Raw genomic sequence first — 25,860 nt, 5'->3', positions numbered from 1 at the left:
CATTTATTTCGGTTGCTTATTCTTTTACATGTTCATCTGACTTCAAACAACTTACATCTTTCAATCCTGTACACCTTGTTTCCTGGACTCTCTAGTCTTTTTCAACCCTTGTGCTGCAGTCATATGCGTGTTCAGGGTCTAATTATTTCATTAGTCATCTCACAGTAAAGTCAGATATGTTACCTAATAGGAGCAGCTTTCAGTCTTTCTTAAGGATGACCAATAGTTGGAAAAAAATACAGGCTTATAAGAGACGTGGTTCTAATACTGCTCTCTGATATTGTGCTAGTGTCCCATTCTTTAAATCTGTCCTTGAAAAGTAGTAGATGAACCTAAGTTACTAGTTAATAGTTCTTTATTTGTCTGCTAATCTTTTCAGTTACATAGTTAGCTGAGCAGGGGGCTGGTTTCCTGTGATTATGTTTGTATAACAAACTGAAAACTTTGAAAATACTCTTGTAATTAGCAGATAAGGCATTTTCCTTGTAGAGTCTCTGCTGTTCTATACAATTTGTTGTTTTCCTTGTAGTGTTTTGTTTTCTGAGAGATAATAGCGTCTCTTACCTAATGTTTTCCTGTGAAACTTGTTAGTACTTACTGTCTTTCAAATTCTCCGTCAAATGTCGTGAGTTTGCCTAAGATGGGCAAAAGTTATTAATTCTAACACTTCAAGATGAGGGTAGGTAGCAAGATCACTCTAACCTCAGACTATTGGTAGATGGACCAGTGAGAGAACAGCTCAAAGCCTTGAGGGAAACAAGATGATCATGTATCATGGAAAAGATCAGACTTATTATGGGATATTTGAGGGTACTTGTGGGATTGTGTGTAAGTGATTGTAGATCATCTAGCAGAAGAGCCAAAGCAGGAAAAGGGAACAAAAGAAATCTATTGATAATTATTAGGTTTGTGCCCAGTGCCTTATCACTGCAGTAACAGCTTGATAAGAAAATCTGTCTTATTAAACACTATTCCTAATTATTCTCCTGCTTTGAGGCATGTTTTTCTGTTCTCTATGTGTGTGGTGCTAGTGAACTTCAATCCAGAGTAGCTGGTGGGTAGTTTCAGAAGTCTGAGAGCCAGAGCCCATAAGTGTGGGGGCAAGATATTGGAGAGAGCAGAAGGTTTGGGAGTCGGTGGCTGGAGGGGCTGACATCCAAGCTGGTTTCCAGAGGGAGAGTCAGGGTTTTGAAAGGCAGCCAGCTGGCTACAAGAGGCTTATGGGGATGAGATTAGCCAACACATGTGAACAGAGCAGACCATCTGTATAGTTTGTGTGGGCATGTGCTGTTTCTGAGTGTGTGGTGTCTGTTTCTGTGTTTGTGGAGCTCTTGAGGTGGCCAGCAGTGTCTGCACAGTGTTTGATGAGGGGTTCATGGTCAGCCTTGCTGTTGCTAGGGCTGGGGTCAGGGGTAGCAGCAGCCTGACTGTGGTGGGCTGGGAAGGAGAACATCCCTGCACCTTGAGCCACCAGCTTTGGCTTCGCTTTAGCAGCTTGCTGTGTGCACTTCTGCTGTTACTTAAAGGCACTGAGCCACAGGCCTCAATAGGGGTCAAATGGAGGTCCTGCTGCCATAGTTGTTCTAAAGCAGTACTATTATGTTTTATAAATAAGTAGCCTTTTTGAAGGCTTGGTTTTCTGCTTTATGAAATTGAGTCCTGAGGGAAGTGTTCTTACATCCGAGTGTATTTATTCAGAAGTAAAATACTTGTAATACTTGTAAATGTAAATAATCAACATTTTAAAAAAAGGGAATTAAAACATTGCATGTTGTTGGAATTACTACTAGTTTTCCATAATGCAAATGTCCTTTTCTGTTTTGGAAAGAAAATATTTAAACTTAAACTCTTACTCATGTTTGGGAAATGTCATTGCTGTTGCTGGCAATTGAGAGTTGAGATTAAGTAAAGTATTTGAAAATGATGATAAGTAGGCTCAGATTAATGCTGTGTTGTAGCAGTATGAAATTTGAGTACCTGTCATGTTTTTAACCCTACTCACTAAAGATAAGAGTGTAATCACTGATACTTGAACATATGGGAAACTAGGGCCTAAAATTCTTTCAAAGGCTGGCAAGATTTGTTTTTACTTCTTAAAAAAACTTAATGAATATTGTAAAATGTGCATGACTGAGCAAAAGTATTCCGAATACCTTTTTACATATAAAAGATGGATATTTTCTAAGTTTTAACAACAAAACAATTGTTTTCAAGCAGTACCACATGTTGAGAGAATAAAACACTTGAAGTTCAAATGATGCCTTCTGAGTTTTGAAAGTAAGAGATTGGCATAATGCAGGCTGTTGTAATAAAATCTTTTCTATATTGTTTGGTATGAAATTCATGAAGATTACTTACATTTATTTGAAATTGTATAGTAAATTTCTCAAGGGGGAAAAATAAATATATGAAGATTTGAGAAACTCATTAAACAAAGAAAATGCTTTGCAGTAATATCCTTTTTCCTTAGACATTAACATCTTTACCTTAGTGTTTAAGGACTCAGTAGGAATACAGCCTCAATTAGTGTCTACTTTGGTAAATAATTCTGGTCCCTAACAAATTTTTTTAAGATTTTGGTTAATTTTTCTCTGAAAGCAATCTGAGAGTAAAATGATCTTGTTTCCAAAATATCCCTTCATTTCATCCTCCTGAAAAAGGATTTAACAATCTTGCGTTTCACTTTGTTGCCCACATTTCCTCTCATCCTGTCACTGGTCACCTGTGGAAAGAGCTAGACTCTGTCCTCTTTGCACCCTCCCTTCAGGTATTTATATGCATTGATAGACTCCTCCTGAGCCTTTTCTTCTCCAGGCTGAACAGTCCCAACTCTCCCAGTCTTTCCTCATATGAGAGATGCTCCAGTCCCTTCATCATCTTTATAACCCTATGCTGGTCTCTCTCTGGTATGTCCACCTGTCTTGTACTGGGTAACCCAGAACTGGATGGATTAATTGATTCCCAGTAGTAAAATCCTGTTAAGAAATCTAAATATCTCTTCTGAAGTTCTATAATAAAACCGATTTATAGTAACTGATTTTTATACAGTAGCAGATGTATTTATTTTCTGTAGTGTATAGGGCTTTTGAAGTAAGGTTTGTAAAGATAAAATACATAACAGATTTTTAACTAAAGGTTTTTGGTCTATATTGATGAAGCCTTGTAGTAGTAATGATGACTATGGAAAAAGAGATTTTATCCAAGTGGGTTGGATGGGTATATAGAGAGTTGCTTCTTCTGGTTTTGACTATATTGTCTTCAGCATAGGAGAAGTTTTGCTAGTGTGGTTGTTCTTAAAGCAGTTTTGGAACACAGTGTTAGTGCTGGACTGATGAAGTTTGTGATGAGAAACACCTACCATGGTTTCTGACAGTGACTTTGACGGTGCATAATGAAGCAGTAAGAATGCTTCATGCTTTCTAGACAATTGCTTCTTGTGTGGTATTGGCCACTAACTTCTACCAAATTATGCAGAGATGCTGGCTTTCTTAATTTCCTTGTCACAAACGAGTAGAAAGGGGCAGGTGTGTGTGTGTGTAACTTCAAAATTATAACATCAAAACGTTGGAGAAATCACTGCTGACTGAGTGACCTCCTCCCCCTCCAATAACACTTTGTGGAAGCAAGTTAATTAAAGCATCAATGTGTAGCTGAACTGAGGAACATATACCAGGCTACCACGGAGTACTGGAATCACTATTTAGTCTGTGAACTTGGGAACAGGGAGAAGCTTCTGTTCATAAATAATGCCAGAAAAAGAAGCAAAAGATTTGCATGCAACCAAAGAACAGTAAGCAGTATTGAAGTGATGAAGAACTATTTGCATGTATCAGAAGTTGGTAGTGAAATAAAGTAAATTATTTTCCAAGCTCACTGTGAAGGCAAGTGTTTCAGTACACTATTTACTTAGTTTGAAAATTACTAGGTGTCTGGAAGTAGATACAAAAAAGACTGAGGACTAAATTAAAAGTCAAGAAAGCTATCTGTAAAGGCTGTGTCAGTGGTGAAACAGTTGATAATGTCACTGAAGAACCTTCACAATTATGGGAAGCAGTATTATTTAACAAAAGATTTGGATTTTGCTGACAAGGTTGCTTCCTAAGTGTCTACTTCAATTTACATATAATTAAGGCCTGAAACACACTGTACACTATTGTAAGAAAGATGGAATTAATAACTTATCTTGGGGGAAAAATATCTAATGAGCATCTTAATAACTGTCAACTTTAGCTTTATGTTAGAATGCAAAATGTACAAAAGATGAGTTCATTTACATACTTTCACCCTAATACGCAAGCGAAATTATTATATCCACAAGTAATAATGATGCAAAAACCAGGAACAGTTTGCTTACCAATTAAACAAGGTTTAATTACTGAAAAATTTTGCTTTAAAGACTAAATATTACTCTTCAACCCAGATGTTATTTATACCTCAATGTGAATATGAAAGCTAGACATTTCCAAATGGAAAAAAGAAATCAATTATTGTCAGAGGAAAATGCCTCAGGAAAACATTAATTATTATTCTGCATGCATTTGACAAATGCTGAGCTGAAATTAGTGGAGTTGGGTTTCTTCAAAATTCTTAAAGTATTAGGTAAATACCTAGGACATGCTAGCAAGGACATTTTTCAGAACTATTAATTTGTTTCTTCTGCCATGGAAAATTTGTCCTTGGGCAGCTTGAATTAACTGACAAAATGAAAAAAGACATTATATATGCAATATTTATAATTTAAAATATATATTTTACAATAGAATTTATATTTATTTATACTTGTTTATAGCTTTTAAATTGTTAGATATAGCATTTAAACAACATTGATAATAAGTATTATGTCCTCCCATTTAGAGTCTAAAAAGAAAATGACAGTGCTAACAATAGAACTTGAATTCCTATTTTTTTTTAAAATTTAAAGTATGTTAGTTGTTGCCTTTGACTAGCTTTCCTCAAACATAAAAGGCCATTTTGCATTCTGTGTGATTTTCTTTTGGCTGGTTTCTGTTACTGGGAAGGGGGGTGTGAGAGAAGAGTGGTGGGGAGTTTTGTTTAGTTAACAAAACAAGCAAACCCACAAAAACAAATTCAGCCTTATATTGACACATCAACCACTAGAGATTCATGAGGAAAACGTTTTATTGTCCTTTAAAAATGTCAGAGTTGTTACATTTGTACTAGAAGCCCAGTAATCCCCATCTATCTTATTTATTTCCTTTCTTCCATGCATTTGGTGGTGCTAGATGGGAATAATCGAAATGCTTTACGTATTAAATCATATTGACCCATTACAAAGAAAAGTTTGATAATGTCAAAAACATTTTTTGCATAGTTTGGTTAGGTTTGAAAAATGTTATCTGCTCTTACATAGTTCGTGTGTTAAAAATTGACATGGAATAGATGTAATATTAATTGTTTGGTGTAGTTTTTATTGACCATATTTCAGTTAAAGTGCTGCTGAAATAACTTTTAATAGCTGAAAAAGCCTTGGCAAAAATTATTTATTAATTTTGTACAGTGCTTGAGATTTGTAAGATGCTGTGAAAGGTTAAACCCCAACTTTTTTTCAAAGGAAAATTGATCAGTGCTAAAATGTCAACTGTCTAGGTACAGCAGCATACTGGCATGCAAACACTGCTCTCTTATTTCAGGTTCCCCAGTTGCATAGCATTTGCATTGTGACATTTTGTTACAACATTAGCAGGGCAGCTGATGTTTCGAAATCAATCAGTTTGTGTTGGTATGAGACAGCCTGCAACTTAGTTGGATGTTAAAGGTGTTTCTCTGAAATGTAATTAACTTGAAGTCTTAGGTTATGGTGGTATCTGCATCTCACTACTTCTTAGTGGTGGCTGCAAAATCGTACAACTATGTAACATTATCATTCTGAAATATCTTAAAAAAAAAAAGGTAAACCGAAGTAATATTAAAGCTTTCTCAGAAGTATAAAACCTTTCTAGACATTATATCTGAAATTTAATTTCAGGCAAGTATTTTGGTGCCTGGTGCACTAAATTACCTTACTGGAGAATTCATATCCTTTAAAACTGCTTTTAAGAGAATAACAAGCTAAAATTCAGATTTGGTTGAAAATGAAGTTGTTTTAAAGTTTTGGAGTTTCTATTCATCAACGATACTTCTAATCAGAGAGAAATGTACTAAGAAGCTTTTTGTACTATTATTTCCTCCATTTAGGCTGTATTCTGGAATGAAATGTACATGAAAACTAGTTTTTGTCACTACAGGCAGTCAGATTGCAGTGGGAAAGAGATTTTTACCTGAGCGATTTGTTTGAAACAAGATGTCAGTGTGTAGTAGAGTTTCCCTTTTTATATAAAAACATGGCCTTGATTATGTGTATTGAGAAACACTTGTAGCTGGACTTGGTGTAAGTGGAACTGAGACCTAAAGGCCTGTTATTTACTGTAATCATGTATGTACACTGTTCATGTTCAAGGCCAGGTTGGATGGGGCTCTGAGCAACCTGGTCTAGTAGGTGTCCCTGCCCATGACAGGGACATGAACTAGATGATCTTTAAGGTCCCTGCCAATCCAGACCATTCTATGATTCTGTGTTGATCCTAAATATTATAAATATGTAGAGTACTCTGATGTGTAGTGTGTCTGTAATAATATAGTGAATATTATGACACAGTCCTTAAGAAGTGAGTAGAACTAAGATGTTTCTACAGCATTATTTTTAATCTATTCTCTATCTTAAAATGAGGATGAGAGGAGGAAAGCTTCCCGAAGGCTTTTGTAGTATCTCTTGGAGATTGTTTTCCTTTTGATTAAACAGAGACTCCAGAAGGATAGATAAACTGGGGACAAGGAGAAAAATCCTGAATTAAAGTAAAAACTTTAACAGAAAACATCTTACTGTCTTCCCTTGTTTTTCAGCTATTCCTGGTGAAGGGGAAAAGCTGGGATCTGTAATTCTGACTCTCAGATATGCCATGGCTATGGTACTGTCAATAAAAAAGGTGTACGTCAGGTTTAGGTTACATAAAAGCTGATACTCTACTAGATTGATTACATCTGGAAAACATCTTCAAATGCTTGCCAAACAGATCTTTGAATAAAGTTTGTTTAGTATTAATGAGTTAGTTGGAACAAATGTACTGCCTACTAGTGTTAAATAGCTATCTCTAAATGGAGTCTCTTTTTAAAAAAATTCAGTAGAAAGACGTGAATAGGTATAGTACTGTTGGATTAGCAGAGTAAAACCTGATTTTATTTCACTCCACAAAAGATAATTTCTAATTGTATACAGTTTCTTTGAACATACTATTATCATGTCATATTTTGCTCATATATTTGTTTTCATTTATCTTTTACCTTATTTCCCTCTTGCACTTCACTGCTGTGCAGGCTCATACTCATCTGGGTGATGCACTTAATGAAATCAAATAGACTGTAGTCAGAGGTGTGAGAAGGAAGACTCCGTTTCTAACAGATGTACAGCATAATGTTTTTTAATCATTATCTAAGAATTGAATGGTTTGAGGAGCAATGCAGTTAATAGCACCTGTTTTCTGCCAGAGTTTGTTTGTTAGATAAATAGACTTTAGATTCCTGAAAATAGGCTTATTATTTAGTCTTTAATGGAGATGAATAGTTCATATCAGGACCTTTAGCAGCAGGTTTGAAGAAGGGAAAGTTTTCCCTTCCTCTGTCTTACTGGTCACCATGTCAGATCCTGCTTTAGCTCAGCTCTAAGCTAAGCTAAGTTTGTTTCTGACTTTTTTTTTTCCTCAAATGTTACCATTGTATTAGAAATTTCAGCAAAATGCAGTGTTAGCATCTTGTTAAATCTTGTTAGCATCTAGTTAAAATTAGGCTAATTTTAGTGTGACCTTACAGAAATGCAGTGGCCTAATGTCACATTGAGAAGGCTTCTGTGAAGTCTACATCCTTAGAACCATGTCTTTGTTTATTTATTTTATTCATTTTCTACACACTTGTTAACATTGATTAAGCTATTGTCTACAGAAACAAAATTGTCAAGTCTATGTTAGCATCAAGGTTTCCACTTTATTTATTTTGTTTCCCAGATTTCTCAAGGAAAATCCTGTAGAGATGTAAGTTATTGGTACATTTAAACCTGCTGTATAATTGTGGGGGTTTGAGTTTTGTTGTGTGTTTGTTTGGTGGGTTTTTTTGTTGTTGTTTTGGGGGTTTTGGTGATATTTTTGTTGGTTTTGTGTTTTGCTGTTGTTAAAGGTTTTTAAATATCCTTTTTGCACAAACCAGTAGCAGTTTTTTCACTCCTCTATGATAGACAACAAAACTTTCAAAATATTGTGAAATCTGTACTTAAGCTGAAATTTATCAGCCTCTTATTGGTGTAAAATGAGTATATATATGTAAGTTGTGGATTGACCCTGGCTGGCAGGAAATCCTCTCTCTGCCCTTCCAACCTTTCCTGAGGGACGGAGAAGTAGTTCAGGAAGGGCAAAAATAAGAAAACTCATGTATTGAGGCGAAAACAGTTCATTAAGTGATAAAAGAAAGAAGAAAAAAACCATAAGTGATGCTCATCACCAGCAGACTGATGCCCAGCCAGGCCTTGAGCAATGGCTACTTTGGAAAAATTGCCCCTTAGTCTTATTGCTGAACATGACGTTCTAAGGTCACGGGTGATGGTAGACTTTTGAAATTTAGACTTAAGATACTTCCTTTTTCTTATGTTGTTAAGTGTTCCTTCTTCTTTCTTAATTTTAAATGCTGTGTGCTATTGTACTGAACTTGCCTTGATCTGCATCACTCACCCCAACTTTCACCATCTCAGCCCAGCTCTGAGGTGTCCACACATTCTTGTCTGAGTCACTCTGCTTCCTGCTCTGATGAGCCAGGCCCTGGGACTGGAAATATCTGAAGTTGGCAGTGTTTTATGTTCTCTCTAAATTAAACTGCTTCAACATGATTAGAATTTGGAGCTATGCTCTTTACTTGACAACATTTTTGACGTCTTTCGGGTCTCTAAAATATCAAATGTCGTGGTTTTCCATTTTTTTTTTTTTTCTGGTAAAATGGTCTCTATGTTGAGTACCTTATAGAGATGAAAGCAAGGCTGTGCTTGCTGGAATTTATCTAAATTTCATTCCAGAGTTGTTGGAAAAAATCTTCAGAATCTTAGTTTGAATTCTGTAATAGGGATCATCTTTTAGAGAAATGTTGTTGAAAACATAAAATTCTTAGCTGCTTGAAAACATGAGCAATAATCTAACATCACCTTTGTTAAAGCTGATTTTCTTTACACTGTGGATCAGTTAGAAAAAATATAATTGTGAGGAATGACTTTATATATGAAAATGTTAGGTTTAATTTTTATAATCCAAGTAAGTTAAAGCAAAATGTGCTCTTTCAGTTAAAATTGTTCAAATATTTTGATGAGGTTTCCTCAACTGTGTTTAAAGAAAGAAAGCTATCCTTAGTTTTGGGATAACTTTATCTTAGTTTAAAACAGTGTCATGAGGATCCCATATCCTAATGAAAATAAACATTTGATCTAACCTTACAAAGTGTTTGTTTTAAGATTTGAAAGGTGTTAGATCTTATTTTCACATCAAAAAACTCCAGGATCAGTTCTTGGTTCTGCCTCAATTCCTACAAGACTCCAAAATTAGTTTTAAACCAGTGTTTTTGTTAATTGATGGTATTTATGTAGCAATGTAGTTTTACTGTATATATAACTTTAATGTCAATGTTTTTTCAGACTTTGAATGTTACTTTTCTTTGCTACTTACATCACTGTCCAATTTGACTTCCATAAACATCTTGTCATAAATATATTGTTTATAGCAAGGAAATTTTTTTTCTGATTAAATGTGATATTTCAAGTACTCTGTAGAGAAAAATACTGTATGCTTGTCTCATGTGAAAGGATACATATGTATGTGAGTGTGCATGCAAATATTGTTTTTTGTATCGTTTAAGTTATTAATGGAAAAGAAGCAGATGGTATTTCCTGTAATTCAGTCTTTGTTCTGATTTTAACCAAGTGGAATAACTTGAATGGTGTTTAGAAGGCTTCCAAGTTCTCTTCAAACATAATTTCTGTTTTTCAGATGGTGTTTAAAGCAAAATTAGAGGTTTGCTTTACCAGGGACATGAATATAGAACAATAAGTATATTGACTTTTAAAATTCAGTGGTAAAAAGACAAGTTTTTTATCAAAAGAAGCTTCTGAATAAATACAGAGCTTACTGAATTTTTAGTATATCGTATGCATCTCAATCTAGCTCCATAAAATAAGGGAATGTGGATCATGCTTTAATTGCCAAGATAGCTGCCTTTTAAAAGAGGAAGATGAATGGATTGCTGAGACTGCCTGGTTACCTTTTCTGCAGCAACCAAATTGGATGAGTACACTTGGGTTACCTGGGACTAAGAAGAGCTGTGTTGTGAGGCAGTGATTGCTGCAGTCCAGGGCTACCTGAACAGCTGGAATGGTCCCTTCCCCACTGTCCCTGTGTTCAGAACTTTCAGCTTTCACTTGACAGACAGCTCTTTTGAACCTCCTCTCATTTAGCTGGTGGATGGTATTGCAAGCTTGAGGCACCAGTTTAAGGTTTGATCCCAGTCTGACTTCTGTCTGGCAGCACAGGTTATGAAATGGATGTGATGAATGGGTGGGTGGTCTCTCAGGAAAATATGGAACTCCATCTTCACATAGTGTAGCTATGAGACAATGGAGCTTGATCCGGACTTTCTTAGAGTTAGAACTAAACCTCTGTACCCAGACACTCTGTGGCTTATTCTGGGGCATATTTATTTGTGGATTATAAATATAAGTTGCAGCCTACTAGGTAGTCCTACTTCAATGCTTGCCTTATTTGTATGTTGGAGGAAGCAAGGTGAAGCTAAACTGTTCATGCTAAAAATGGTGGCTTTTTTTAATGGTGGGTTTTGTTTTTTTGGTTTACAATAATATTTTTAATTAGTGTATATAACAGTGCATGCTATTTTTGAGTTACCTGTAAGATACTCAAGAACTTGATGGTGATTTATACAATGTGAAATATGTTGAAATTTTAAATTTGTACAGAGGTAGTTTTCAAAATACAGCCTAACTTGGTAGCCATAGAATCATTAAATGCATGTTGTATTAAATATTTCATGTTGGGTGTAAGTCAGAATTATCTGAAGGGCTGATCTTTGTAGCTTTTATAGGTGAAGGTAGAAACCTATATACAGATACTAAGCAAATTTAATACATATATTTTCCCAATTATTTTAGTTAATACATCAACTAACTAGTATTCTGCAAGAGTGTGACATGTATTTTTTGATCTACATATTATTAGGTTTATTTTTGCAGAGAAAATTGAATGCTTTAACTAGTCTTGTGAATGAATTATAAGAAATAAAGTATGTATTTATTTTAAAATAGTCAAATTACAAAATAGAAGTTATACCCATTTAAAAAAGAACAGTGTACACGGAGGCACGTCTATATAAAAGTCATATAGTGCTAAATAGTATGTAAATTCCTTTTATACAAATGTAAATTGTGTATAATATGGCTTCATGGAATATATTTACATTATGTGATTCATTGAAGGCTGTCTAGGCAGAATATGACTTCTAGTTCAAATATATTTGGAAAAAAGTATACGACTTTCGATTATGTCTTCCTATTTAATTCAAATAGCATTGTAATTTTAGAAAAATGTTTTTTCACTGTTTGTTAACTTGTAAACATTTCTGCTAACTTCAGACTTTGGAAGGCTGTGCTTATTTATTTTTAATAGGAGAAATTGTCTTACCCAATGTTGTGTAAAGTTGTAACAACGCAGAGTGGCTTCTTACGTAATTCCCAGTTTTTACTATCAGTTTTTTTAAGGTAATATTTTATTAATTGAACTTCTGTTTTCTTCCAGCTGACAGCACGATCGCTACCTTCCATACAGTCTGATGAGAGACTACAACCTCTGCTTAATCATCTCAGGTAGCATAAACTGAAAGCATGAGTATATTCCTTCATACAGATTAAAATAATTGTATTAGTAGAATGCTTTAGGTACAGGGATTTTTTCAGACACCTCATCTGTGTGATTGGCTTTGGAAAAAACCCAAAAGTAACCCTTCAACTTAAGCAAAGCTTTATAAATCACAGGATCAGAGATCACAGAACATTCTAAATTGGAAGGGACCCACAAGGATCATTGAGTCCAGCTCTTATGTGACTGACATGAAATATAATTTATAGAACTAGGGTTGCTTCTAAGTAATAAAAAATTATTTGTAGCTTTTATAACATTTTTTATAGTGTGTGCAAAGTTGTTAAGGTTCTTTATAAAAAAACAGATTCCAAGTTACACTGCTTAGAGCATGGACCTTCCTTGTTGCATGTATTCTGTGCTGATTTTGGAAAATTTCACTGTCATTGATGAATGGAGTCCTAATTTGTTCTTTTAATGGACCTAAGGAGATTGCTGAAAGTGAGCCATTAGAGTATGTTCCAACAAAACTAAATAGTCTGCCTCACTAGTGGTATGTGTATATATATATATATTTGTAGGAAAGGGAAGAAGAGTAAGAAAAAAAACTTTCCTGATGTTCTTCAGGTTAAGCATCTGGTCTTTTTCTTATATATGTGATTGCTTTTTACCACTATATATGGGAGAGTTTTCTTCCTATGGTAGTATGCAGGGAGGACAAGATCCATACAATTAGAGGAAGATGGCTTAGAATCATAGAGTAATTTAACTTGGAGTGAACTTCTGGAGATGATTTAGTGGTTAGATCAGGTTGCTCAGGTATTTATTTCTGTTGAATTTTTAATATCTCTAAGGATAGAAATTTACTTAAATACTGGATGTCAGTAATGAAATCTCTGTTTTTGAACATTAAGATCACTGAAATTATGTTGGATGAATTAGAAATGGAATTGTTGAAGCTCCATCATGACAGCACTGCAGAGGAATTAGGACGCAGGTCTAGTTAGCATGCTCCTTATTTCCTGTGGTGCTCTACTGCTTTAGGTATCTGTACCCAAAACCTGACATTTTATTTCGATTTAAAAAAAAAGTTTTATAATTTTTAATTTATAGGAAGAGGTTAATGTTTTGTTGTTTCTAGTGGAAATCAGAATAGGAAAAATAGCTTTTTTATATCTCTGCTTATTTACATATGATTGAACTTTGTTCAAGAGCAATGAATGAAAGCAAGTATTGCAGTGTAACTGTTACATAGCTGGTTAGGGATACTTCTGAATGCCAATAACCTTCAATGTTATTGCTACCATACATCTCACTGGGATTTTAAAAAATACGCCTCAATGGCATGCCTTTCTCCATTTGAAGATAAAGGGCAATTAAGTTAGCTTTTTATGACCTGTACTCTCTAGGAGTAATTACTGAGAAATTGGAAATTTCTTTTGATATATGCTGTGTGTCTGTGTAAGTGGAACCAGCTTTCAGTATCACAGCAATCAGTCCTGTCTATGCTTTTTTTTTTTTAAATATGGGAAAAGGTTGCCAAAAAAAAGTTACTTTAACAGAGGTGCTGTATCCCACATTTATGCTACTTGTTGTACATTCTTATGTTATCTTGGTACCTATGTTACACAACTGGTAAGTTACTTCCATTTTGATTTTGTGAAAATGGAGGGACTGATTCCAGTATTTTTTGTCACCAACTGAAAAAAATCATACAAATGCTTCCAAGTTACCTTTTTGCAAGTTCGTTTAAAATGGAGAAAATACATCAAACCTTACAACTTGAAAAGCAGGCTCTGGCAGTAAACAGGTGACCAAATAGGTCATCTTTGTTATTTGTTTCTGTGAATCTGTGATTCATTGTGCTTCATCTTACTCATAAGAAAAGAGAATATTAGTTAGTTGTAGACTTTTCTCTGCCTTCATTGTGTGAATTCTTACAGCAGTATTTTATTTTTGGCATATGTCAATAGAACTCTATCAGGGGAGCAAAAGCTTAGATAGAAATGTATGAAAAGAGCATCCAGTGGAAGGTTACAGAGTATTGTTTAGTTGTTAAAGCCCAGCACTTTTTTTGGCACCCATTCATATCTGCTTGTGACTTACAAATTAGCTAGTCCTCAGAAAAAGTGATTATGTCACCTCAGAAAAGATTACTGTGGATTATGTCCTCATAGATATTGTAAACCATTCCCTTTTTTTTTCTTTAATGGACGTAACATATGTTTTGTAATTGGATAGTTCTAGACTAAATATATATTTTGTCTGTGATTAGATACTCTTTTTGTCCAATTCTATTTCATTGGTGCTTTCTAATACTACTCATAATAGATCAAAAAAAGAAAAAAGAGAACATTTTTAGTTAAAATGTTAAAACATTTGCTGCAAGGTTGCGTTTAGGGATTTCCCATGCTCACAGTAGGCTACAAAGAGATTTAAATTGCTAAAACTTTAGCAATTTAATAGAGATGGAAACTTTGTCTAAATGCATGAGAAGAACAGTTCTGCAACTCCTGGTTTATATGGGGTGTGTGATGACATTATAGGGATGTAATATTCTACTGTTTAAAATCTTCAGCAGGAATAATTTTGAATAGACTAAAACTGTTGTTTGTGATCCCATCAAACTACTATAGGACTGGGCCTATTTATGAATTACAGGAAGAAGCTGAGTTGACTTTATTTAGTCTGCTTAAAGAGAGGCTTAGGGATGATCAAATAGCAGCTTACAACTGTTTGAAGGACAAACATGATGGTGTTGGAATTCTCGATGGTCAGAGGATATAACAAATGACAGTGGTCACATACAACAGCTTGGGAGGTTTAGATCAAACACTCGGAAAAATGTCTATACTAGAATGATGGTGCAGCAGATTATACAATGATATCGAATCTTGGTTCATGAAGATTTTTAGGATTCAGCTGGAAAAAGCCACGGCTCGCCTGACTAGTGTTGACAGTAATCCTATTTAAAGTGGGGTATGGGACTAAATGGTCTTCTAAAGTCCTTTACAACCACCACTGTATGATTCTCTTAATTCTGTCTTTAAGTGATAGTTCATAAGGTTGATACAGAAACCAAGGGTTTTGCAAGACTGGATTTTTTTAATAGATAATGCAATACTCATGCAGACATATTCACCTTCCTTCTCACCTATGCTCATCTCACAAGCAAGTAAAGAAGAATGCACACCTTGATGGACAGTTGTTATTTATTATCCTCAACATCTACAAAGTACCCTTCATACCCTCACTAAATCTTGTAATACACTAACACATCCATGAATAATACAATATTTATCAAAACCGTCCTACAGCTGTTTATTTGAAAGACATAGATCCCATTCTTGGAAGAATTGAGGTAGTGGAAGTTTCTTATTGGTCAACAGCTGTGCAAATGTATGTTTTGATCTTTAGTCGCTAGGTGTTTTAGAAAACTTCTGGTAACTAAGATATTGGATTTTAGAAAAGCAGATTTTGAGTGATTGAGTCAGGCTGAATCGAGAGACAGGAATTTATATATGGAGATAAAACAAAACTTTTTAAAGTGAAAAGTGAAGACATTGCTGCTTGCATTCCAGTAAACCATGAAAATAAATATTTCTAGGTGAGTAAGAAGGTCAGGAAGTAAGCTCAAGAGGTATGACAAATAAAAGAAAAAATGAGTCCAAAATAAGAGCTAAAACTGAAAGCAAAAGATATAAGAAAGTGAGAGTGATCACAAACGTGGTTAGTTTGTGTTGTAATGTGTTTTCAGATCAGCAGTAGGAAGCTGTTTGCCTACATTTAATCCTGTGAAAAAAATGAGGACCATTGTTCATAGAACAAAGAATAGTCTTAGATTTTTATTTTTATTTTTGCAAGATTCTTGAGATTTTTCTACTAGAACTGTAGAGAAAATAATGGCAATCTGTGGAGAAAGCAGTGTGATTTTTTTATGATGAAACCAAGGGACTTGGAGAATCTCTACCGTAGAAAATCAGAAGACCTGGAACCTAAAACTGCAAACCTGAAAGCTTTAGTCCCTTGAGCTCCTTGGGACAGGAATCCAAGAGCTTATCTGCCAAAGGCCATATGGCTAGTGCTGGCCTTTGTGCCTAACCCTAGTCTACCACGTATTCTGGATAGATAAAGCTCATACTCTTTTTCAGAGCACCACCTTTGAAGGCAATTTGTGTAGGGTTCAGCGCTTTGGTGAGTAGTGTCAAGTATCAAGAAAATTTGACCTTGCAAAGGTCATATGCTGCTTTTTAATGTAAAAAATTAATAACTTTTCCTGTTTGTGTACCATGATGAAGATATTTGACCTTTTCAGAGTCTGAAAAGTAGAATTTTTTCTTCTTCCCCTCAACCCCTCTTAGCGCTGAGTTTTCTCTCCTTGCAAGAGTTTTCTACCAGGTCCAGATATAATGGTCAGTAAGATTCAGAGAGCATGTCCTCTTTTAACAGTAACTTCTGAAGTCTTACTTTGTTCACTTGTAGGAAAACTTCTGTCTTCTCTTTGGACCTTCTCTTCCCAGGCCAACCCTTTCTGTGGAAGCTAGGAAAAAGTAATTTTCTTTAGCTTAACAATTTTTTTCAGTATTAATATGATTCTAATAAATACTTTAGGATATAAGCAGGTGATCTAAAATTATTATGGTGGAGCAGCTTAAGAAGTTACCAGCCCTCATCCTGGGATGTGATCATTTACCGGTTTTCCTAATTGGTTGTTTATAAAAAAAAAAAAGTTGCCTAAGAAACAACTGTTGTCTGTTGTTCTATGCTTCGATTGTAATATTTTGGGCACTGTGATTTCTATTTTGTTTATAGTTTGCCTAAGTAAATTGATGCAGATCTGTTTCTACAAGGGAATTTAGATAATTCTATAGTAAAATTCATGGTAATAGACATACACAGCTCAAATACTTTAAATTATTTATCTTATTGTGTATTATGTTGTTGTGTAATGAAAAAAATCTATTAAGTACAGCAGGCTTTCCTAGTGCTCCAGCGTGTGCGAGAAGTAAACCTAAAGAATAAATGAATGCACTATAATTAAACAAACTATTGGTACTCTAGTAAAATCAACTGTTCATTATATACTTTTCATACTTTATGGTATTGGAATGCCACAAAATAATTTGCAGCACCTAGTATTGTCATTTAACAAAATGTCTTTTTTTCTGGAGTTAAAACTCTGCACGCTGTTGAAAGATTTAAGAAAGATCTAAGAAGTTAGGTAAAAAATCCCTCTTGCACAAGGATATTTGTTCTTACCCAGGTTTTGAAACCTGCTTTTTGGATGAGTATGCTGTATCCAAAGCCCCTGTTTGCTTTATTGCCTGCTGTGCTGTCAGCTCTTGACTTTGGTTAGGTTCTACTGTAAGCATTTCTCTGGTCCTGTTCTGCAGCCTTGCATATATCCTCATTCATGAAGTCTATATATTTAAAAGTAAAAACTGGGCATTAGATGTTGAATTTGATTTGAGGTTACTTTGGTGACAATGTCTGATGTGCGACTGTCTCTGCTGTAGTCTATGGTTACAGCTGGTTGCATGGTGTTAGGAAGAGCACTCCCAGCAGCTTGAGGGAGGTGATCCTTCCCCTCTGCTCAGCACTGGTGAGACTGTATGTGCAGGGCTGTGTCCAGTCCTGGTCTCCCCAGTACATATGAGAAGAGGCTGAGAGAACTGTGACTGTTCAGCCTGGAGGAGATGTGTTTCGGGACAGTGTGAGTGTGAATCTTAGCAATGCATATAAATAGGTGTCTGTATCAGAGGAGGAATAAAGAATACAGAGTGAGTCTCTTCTCAGTTGTATCCAGTGATAGGCCAGGAGGCAATGGGTGCAAACTGATATACAGGAAATTCCTCTTAAATAAGAAAATGATTTTTTTACTGCCAGGGTGGTCAAACATTGGAACAGGTTGCTCAGAAGTTTGAGTCTCTGTCCTTGGAGATGCTCAAAACCCAGCTTGATGAGGTGCTAAGCAACCTGCTGTAGCAAGCACATGTTTTGAGCAGGGGGTTGGACTAGATCGTCTTCAGTGGCCTCTCTCAACCTAAACAGTAGCATGATACTGTCATGACTCCTCACCGCTCTTTCCAGACAGAGGGGGTAGGGAGCATTTCTTTACTATATTGGCTCTAAAGTTGGTTTTATAAGTGTCAATTACTTGGTTTCTGGTTTTGCTGATATAAAATAATTGCAGCCTATAATTGATAAAATAATTTCTTTCTACATTCGTATACTTAAAAAAATATTGTTTTGAGCAGCTTTAAATGGTACTCTACTGTTTACTTTGTTTTTCAGCCATTCTTATGTTGGCCCAGATTACAGCGCCCAAAAGAACACTGGAAAAATTTCTCTAGAGCAGATCGATTCTGTAAGTCCTCTGTGTTTCTGGAGTTACGTAGTATGTTGAAACATAACTTTTTAAATTCAAATACTTTATGTACAAACAACATAAAAAATGTTTCTCATTTTTTTATTCATATTTTATTTTTAACTGTTGAATGAAATTGTGATAAAGTTCAAAATAAAGCAGAATTAACTGAAAATGCCTCTAATCGGGGCTATAATGAATTGCCTAATTTTCTGCTTAATTTTGTGTTCTTTCACAAATAGCTAACATAATTATAAGCAGAGTTTAACAAAATTTTCTTATTGAATAATCTTGCAAACCATGATGTTTAGTTTATGATTATTCCATTCCAGTATTAGTAATTTCGCTGCTCTTTTTTTGACTTACAGAAGGGTTTTTGAAAACAAGAAAGTAAATAAAATGGATTGTAAAACACACATGAATGTTACAGAGTCAATTAAAAACACATTGTAACTATTTTATCTGAATTTTAAGAAATGTGTGTATTTTCAGTGTCCGTCTTAACCATCCTCTGGTAGTGAATTCAATGGCATGACTCACATGTTAAAAAATAAAAATGCAAAGCCTAAGTAAAATTGAATGTTGCATGTTTTCTGTTCTCTGGGATCTTGCTTTATGCCAAATAGTATTTTTCAGGGAGTAAAACCTGCAGATTAGTTGCAAGGAATTTTACTCTTGCTTGTTGTTTTTCAAAGATGTTTTTTAGAAAAAAGTCCCCTTCCCTAGCCCCCAGAAACTCTTACATAGGTCACTTTGCCGTTCCAGCAGCTGAAATAAGGAAGAGACAAGAAGTATTGTAATAGAATTGTGGATATATGTTTCCTGACAGCAATTAAACCTGTGTTACTTTGTAGCTGAAGATAATCTGTATTCCTCTGTCCTTTGGCTTTTGAGATGGGTGTTGGATTTGATGGCTTACGGACGCACTTGTGTTATGGTCAGTCCCAGAGCTCTCTGTACACGCATAGCTTTTCTTCCATCCATTGGCATTTTCAAGTGGAGCTAGTTAATAATCACAAAAAGCATGTATCCTACAAATTAGATGATCAGTATGCCTTAAACAGGAATTTTTCTCTTGCCAGCTTTCTGTGAAGTCGTTCCCTCTCTGCATGCGGCAGTTGCACAAAGCGCTGCGCGACAACCATCACCTCCGTCACGGGGGGCGGATGCAGTATGGGCTGTTCCTAAAGGGCATCGGCTTGACTCTGGAACAGGCACTGGAGTTCTGGAAGAAAGAATTTATCAGAGGAAAAGTGGATGCAGATAAGGTAACTCAGCAAATGAAAAATATCTAAATATGTGAATGTGAGGGTGTAGTTGATGTGTACGTTGCGTTACAGATTTGAATAGGTGCTTGTTAAAGTAATTGGGCAAAAGGCACAGTAATGTATTTTAAAGGTGGGTTTTTTTCCCTCTCTTTGCTTATGATTGTAGTAATTTTGTTGGGCATTTGCCTGAACTATGGATAAAAAAGGCAAGCTACAAAGAGACTTTTTACTGATGAGTACTAGAAATATCTTACTTTACCATTAGATTACTAGGAAGCCAATGTCCTTTGTGAAATACAGGTACTATGTGACTAAATTAATTCACCAAGCAGGTAAGTGACCACAAACATCTGAAAGACAAGGTTAACTTTTTTTGTTGGTTGATTAAAAAATATATTAATTGGACATCTGTGTGTGAGGTAGGCTTGCCTTAGCGAATTTACAGTCTAAGAATAAAAAAAGAAACTGGAGATGAATGGAGACAGAACAATATGTTCAAGGAAATGGTGAAAAAATGCTGTTCGGTGCAATGGGAGACATTACTGATATATTCATTGGCCTAACCCTTGCTAATATTTTTGATAGTATCATGAGTGAGGAAGGTGTAACATATATATATGCTATCTCTTTGAGAGCATGAAAAATACATGCTAATTTTTGAAGGATTGTGACCTGCTCTTTAACTTGAACAACTTAGGTCGAATGAAGTAGGTTGCCTCTGTTTTTCTAGCTCTTTATATGTGTTATGATTTAAGAGGAGATCCTTAATTTGTTAAAAAAGAAATCCAAAATGCATTTCTGTAGAAAAGTTTCAAGAACAGCTCTGAAGAGAGGTAATAAAATTTTTAATGGAATGCCAATTACTTCCTAGTTGTATTGAGTTTGCATGGCCAGGTTTTGGTAGGGGATGAGGCTACAGGGATATGGCTTCTGTGAAAAGTTGCTAGAAACTTTCTTCATGTCCGGCAAAGCCAATGCCAGCTGGCTCCAAGATCACTGGCCCAGGCCAAGCCCATCAGTGATAGGCATAGCAACTCTGGGACATTTCTGAACATATTCAAGAAGGAGGAAGAAAAATTTGGTGCAATAGCAGCTTCATCCAGAGAGAGAAGAGTTGAGACTATGTGAGAGGAACAGCTCTGCAGACCCCACGGTCAGTGGAGAAGGAGGGGAAGGTGCTGCAGGTGCCAGAGCAGAGATTCCCCTGCAGCCTGTGATGCAGAGCATGGTGAAGCAGCTGTCCCCCTGCAGCCCGTGGAGGTCTGCGGTGGAGCAGAGATCCACCTGCAGCCCATGGAGAACCCCAGGCCAGAGTAGGTAGATGCCCAAAGGAGGCTGTGATTCCACAGGAAGCTTATGCTGAAGCAGGCTCCTGGCAAGGACATGTAACGCCAGGGAGAGAGGAACCCACTCTGGAGCAGGTTTGCTGGCAGGACTTGTGACCCCGTGGGGGACCCACACTGGAGCAGTCTGTTCCTGAAGGACTGCACCCCATGGAAGGTACCCATGTTGGAACAGTTTGTGAAGAACTGTAGCCTTTGGGAAGGACTCATGTTGGTGAAGTTTGTGGAGGACTGTCTCCCATGGGAAGGACCACACACTAGAACAGGGGAAGAGTGTGAGGAGTCCTTCACCTGAAGAGGAAGGAGTGGCAGAGACAACGTGTGATGAACTGACCGGAACTCCCATTTCCTGTCCCCCTCCATCATTGAGTGGGAAAATCAGGAGTGAAGCCAAACCCAGGAAGAAGGGAGGGGTGGGGGAGAAGGTGTTTTAAGATTTAGTTTCATTTCTCATTACCCTACTCTTATTTGATAGGTAATATATTTTCCCCAAGTCAAGTCTTTTGCCTGTGACAGTAACTGGTGAGTGATGTCTCCCTATCCTTATCCCAACCCATGAGCCCTTTGTTATATTTTCTCTCCCCTGCCCAGCTGAGGAGGGGAGTGATAGAGCAGCTTTGGTGGGCACCTGAGATTCAGCCAGGGTCAACCCATGGCAGTAGTTGAATTCAGGAAAATCCAGACTTTTCAATTGCCATTTCCTGTGCTTAAAGGAAACTGAAAGAATAAAAGTAAGCTATTAGAAACAATAACTGTATAAAGATACACATTTATTTCTATTTTCAAAAAATATTGGGAGAACATACCTGATTCCACCTACTTGAGCTTTGACTGAGTATGTACATGCACGTGTATGAAGACATGTATGCACCTTGGATCCTATTTTCAATCACAGGTTTATGACTTTCTACTGTAGCATCTTTGTTAATAGGCCCTAGAAATAAATGAAGTTTTATGATCCTATGTTTAGCTTCAATAGTTAGCATATTGTGAATCAAGCAAGGGGTTGTAGTTACTGCATTTGTCATAAGCAGGCTTCTATTTCCATGTAATTTTGGTTCTTCTCAAGTTCTAGATAATGAGCTTCAAACTGGGGTAAAAAAGAAAACTAATTTTTCACACCTCCAGCTGAAATTAGTGGCCTGTAATTTTTCACAGTAAAATGTCATACAATATTTAATGTCCTGAAAAAATGAAGATTAATACAATTGTTATTGGTATTTTCTTCTTTTGACGTTTTTGTTTTCTGGCATTCATGCCATTGTTTCTTTCCTGTAGAGTGGAGATAATTATACTGTTTTATCTTACTGGAGTATTGTGAATATACACATGCGATATTTTCTAAATATTAAGGTTAATTGTGTAGTTACCAACTGGTATTTTGCAAAGAGTGAGTGTTCAATTTGCTTCAAATGGTTATGATTTCAAAATTATTTGTTCGCATTTGTTTTTAATGGATGCAACATCTATGCCAGTTTTCAATCCAAAGAATTCTTGGCAGACAACTTCAATCTTTAGCGGGATAGAAGTTACCTTGAACACATCAGCAGCAAACTGGCGTGCATGTCTCCAGGCTAAGTGCAGGCACATTGACAATTTACACCAAAAAGATCTCCTGTGTTCTGAATCACTGATGTGAACATGCCTCAGGGCTCATTGATAAGAACACCGCAGAAAAATTTTTAAGGAATTATATTTTACCTTTAGAGAGGAATCTGTGAAGTATATTGTAAGTGAAGTGTGAAACCATGTAGTTAGTGGGGGAAAAAAATAATCAAGTACTGCCTATAAAGAAAGCACTGAAACTGGTACAGATGCTCTGTTGGTGGGGTGATGAGGAATGATCATGTACTGGCATGTTCACAAAGAGACAAATGCAGAGTGCATTTTTTTGTTTAGCCACTGCAATTAAAATTACTCTGCAAATTGCTAGGTTAAGAGTGCCTAAAAGGTGAATTATTCTTGTTCAGGTGAAAGGATCAACTGTCAAATAATGGTAGATGCGTTACTTCTGACTGAATGGTTGTGCCAATTGGCTTCATAACCTCAGTATTGTTTTAAGACTGGTTTATTTTTTCTATAAATTATAATCTTACTCTAAACAGATATTAATTCTCATAGATTCTTTCACATTCTGTCTTTCATGCTTAAAAAATCCCCATCCAATCCAAAAACGTAGGGGGGGTAGGGGAACATGTAACTCCAGTGTGCTTTAAAAATGCTTGAAATACAAAAGTAATAAGATGACAAGACAAATGAAATAATTGCAGTACAGATGTACAAATTATTTGATAGTTGGAAAATAAAGTCCTTAGTAGTAAAGATCATTATAGTGGAGATCATTACTGTTTTCAGATATTTTTGTATGATTAGTCTGTGAATGTGAAAAGGAAGAGTTGAGAGATAATGCAGTACTTCAAACGAAGGAAAGAAGGGATGGAGAATCAGTTTCTTTAACGGATTATTCAGTTACTTCTTTAGCTAATAGCTTGGCATCGTGGTTTTGATACAGATGGGAGACTTTAAGGCAGCCCATCACTTTTTGCTTTCTTTTGCTGTATATATACTTGCGATATATATTCTCTTTCTTAGCAGTAATTGGTGTATGGTGGTACAAAATGCTCTCTTCTAGTACTCTGATTATTTACTGCTGTGTACAGAAGAACAGTTGCTAGTTGTGCACTTCTGTGTTGAAAAATAATTCCTTTGGTATTGCAATTTGATATGGCATTGGCTTTTATTATTGTTGCATATACTACTGAGATGTATCTTATAATTGTACATGAGTTTGGGGGTTTATTTATTTAATAAATCTCCAGAACTTAAGTGTTACTAAAAATTATCCTGATGATAGAAAAGCTTTCTTGTCCTTGTGTCTTCTTATTGAAAAAAAGGCACGGCTCTTTAGCCCTTGTATTTTCGGACTCTTTCCTCAGATGTGGCGACGCTCAGGCTAGTGGAGCGTCATTCTTTCTGACTCAGTTTTCCAAATCAACTTACTGCAGTTTCATATGGCTTGTTGTTTTCTATAGCAGTTGATTACAAATGGCAAGAAGCAGGTAGTTTTCTAGTTGTCAGAGGTTCCTGTCTGAGGTATGCCTCTTCATCTCTTCCCACTAGTGAAGGTCCTCATGACAAGCCATTTTGCTGGAAGAAGAAAAAGTTTACACAGATTAAACCTTGATCAGAGTCTGTTGTTGGTAAAGAAACAAACCCTTGATAATTAAACTTTTGAACTTCAGTTGATTAATATTTTGTAGATGTTTCTTCCACACGATGATCTTGTATGAAACTGAGGACAGACAACGTGGTGGCCATATACTGCATCAATATGCAAAGGAATAAGTCTCCTACTCTCTTAAGTGATGAAACTTTGGGATGAAGATACGTCCCAATGAGATAGTCCCAGTGACTTGATTTTCCTGGCTCTTTGATTCCTTTTCCAGATCATCTTAAGAGGTTCTTGAGTCTGGAGTTAAGTGAGACTTTACCTTGATTGCAAACAGCTGGTGATGAATGTTTCTGCCAAGACCAGCCAGAAATTCCATGAGGGTAAGCCTGGACTTGAGATCTCATGAGATCCTTTCCAGCCTGAATTACCCTGTGATTCTGCAGACAGGTCTGAATCCAGGTGGAAGTACATTTTTTGTGAGAGCCAGCCACTAGAGGGAGACAAGATTGTAAGGAATAAACAAATGTAATTTATAGATATACATTAAAGTGCTTATGCTCTAATGCTTTGTCAGTCTATACAATTATATTATTAAAAAACCCTGTGTATTTAAATGAAAATAGAAATAGACACCTGATAATCTGCCAGGTCAGTGCTTTTAAGCATGTACAACTATCTCCAATTTTTCCCAGTCTGTCCCCAACTATTCCAGTTTATAATACGTGGATAATGCATGGTTCTTTAAAATAACCTCCACCCCCTCAGATCCCTAGGAATATTTTCTTTATCAATTAGTTGGTTATGTTTGGTTTCAGTATTTTACTTCCTCATTTGTTTGAAATTTGGGGGCTGATTTGCTGTTAGATTTTTATTTTTTACTTGCCCCCTTATATTGGGTATTGCTGCCTACTATTTTGGGAATATCTTTTGATTAATAAATCAGAAAAGGATCTTTATTTTGTCACATTTTTAATTATAATTGAATGTAATTTACTACTTTTATTCTTGAATTATTTAAACTTTACAAATCTGAAGCATGTTGAACAGCAAGCCTCCATATTTAATATCTTAGAGATAAAACTTTAAATATAATTGAAATCCCTCTATGTGGATTACAATCTCATTTTTTAAAAATTATACATTAGTCATGTAAATAGGTAGCCAGGTTTGAATTCTCCTGAGATAGATAAAGGCTACTATAGAACCTGAAAAAAAATGGTTTTTCCGTTCTATGATATATTAAAAAAAATGTTTAATAAATATGCAACATGTATTAGCTGTAAAATCTCCTGAATTCTCTAGAAGTGGAGTAGTGTGTCATGGTAACGAGGCATTAATATCGTAAAGAACATCGTTCTTGCTTTCATCAGTTATCAGGGGTCTAGATATTCAGTTTCTTGATTAAATTGTATTTTTGTGTTAAACTTATCATAAAATGAAAAATATTTTTTTTCCTTCCACAAGTGACTGTAAAAATTAGTTTCAGTAGAACCACTTACTGTCTGTATTTGTCTTTGATAATTTGGAATTTATGATTTCATACTCTAGTTGTAGTGAGATAGGACAAGTGGATTTTAAAGATTCTGAGTGAATAATTTTTAGTATTTATTGGTAAAATTATATTTCACTTGTAACATTATTATATGTTGAATTCTTTAACTGAATGAAAATAAGCTTTAATTGCCATTAAAATTGGGTTATTTTTGGCATAATATCTCACAGTATGTGTGTTAATTCTAAACAAGATTGTTGCAATCATATATTA

General features: G+C 35.7%; 1 protein-coding gene across 1 annotated transcript in view; it reads left to right on the top strand.

Annotated features, from left to right (window-relative positions):
* PRIM2 (DNA primase subunit 2) overlaps positions 1-25,860 on the top strand; it is a 102,166-nt gene that overhangs the window by 42,678 nt on the left and 33,628 nt on the right. The window contains exons 7-9 of the mRNA XM_032681462.1: positions 11,886-11,953; positions 18,240-18,312; positions 19,395-19,580. Of these exons, the coding sequence (XP_032537353.1) occupies positions 11,886-11,953; positions 18,240-18,312; positions 19,395-19,580 (327 nt within the window). The remainder of the gene's footprint in view (positions 1-11,885; positions 11,954-18,239; positions 18,313-19,394; positions 19,581-25,860) is intronic.

The sequence above is a fragment of the Chiroxiphia lanceolata genome, chromosome 3 (assembly GCF_009829145.1).
Source record: "Chiroxiphia lanceolata isolate bChiLan1 chromosome 3, bChiLan1.pri, whole genome shotgun sequence".
NCBI lineage: Eukaryota > Metazoa > Chordata > Aves > Passeriformes > Pipridae > Chiroxiphia > Chiroxiphia lanceolata.
The sequence above is the reverse complement of the archived record's forward strand: the minus strand, read 5'-3'. Positions and strand labels throughout refer to the sequence as shown.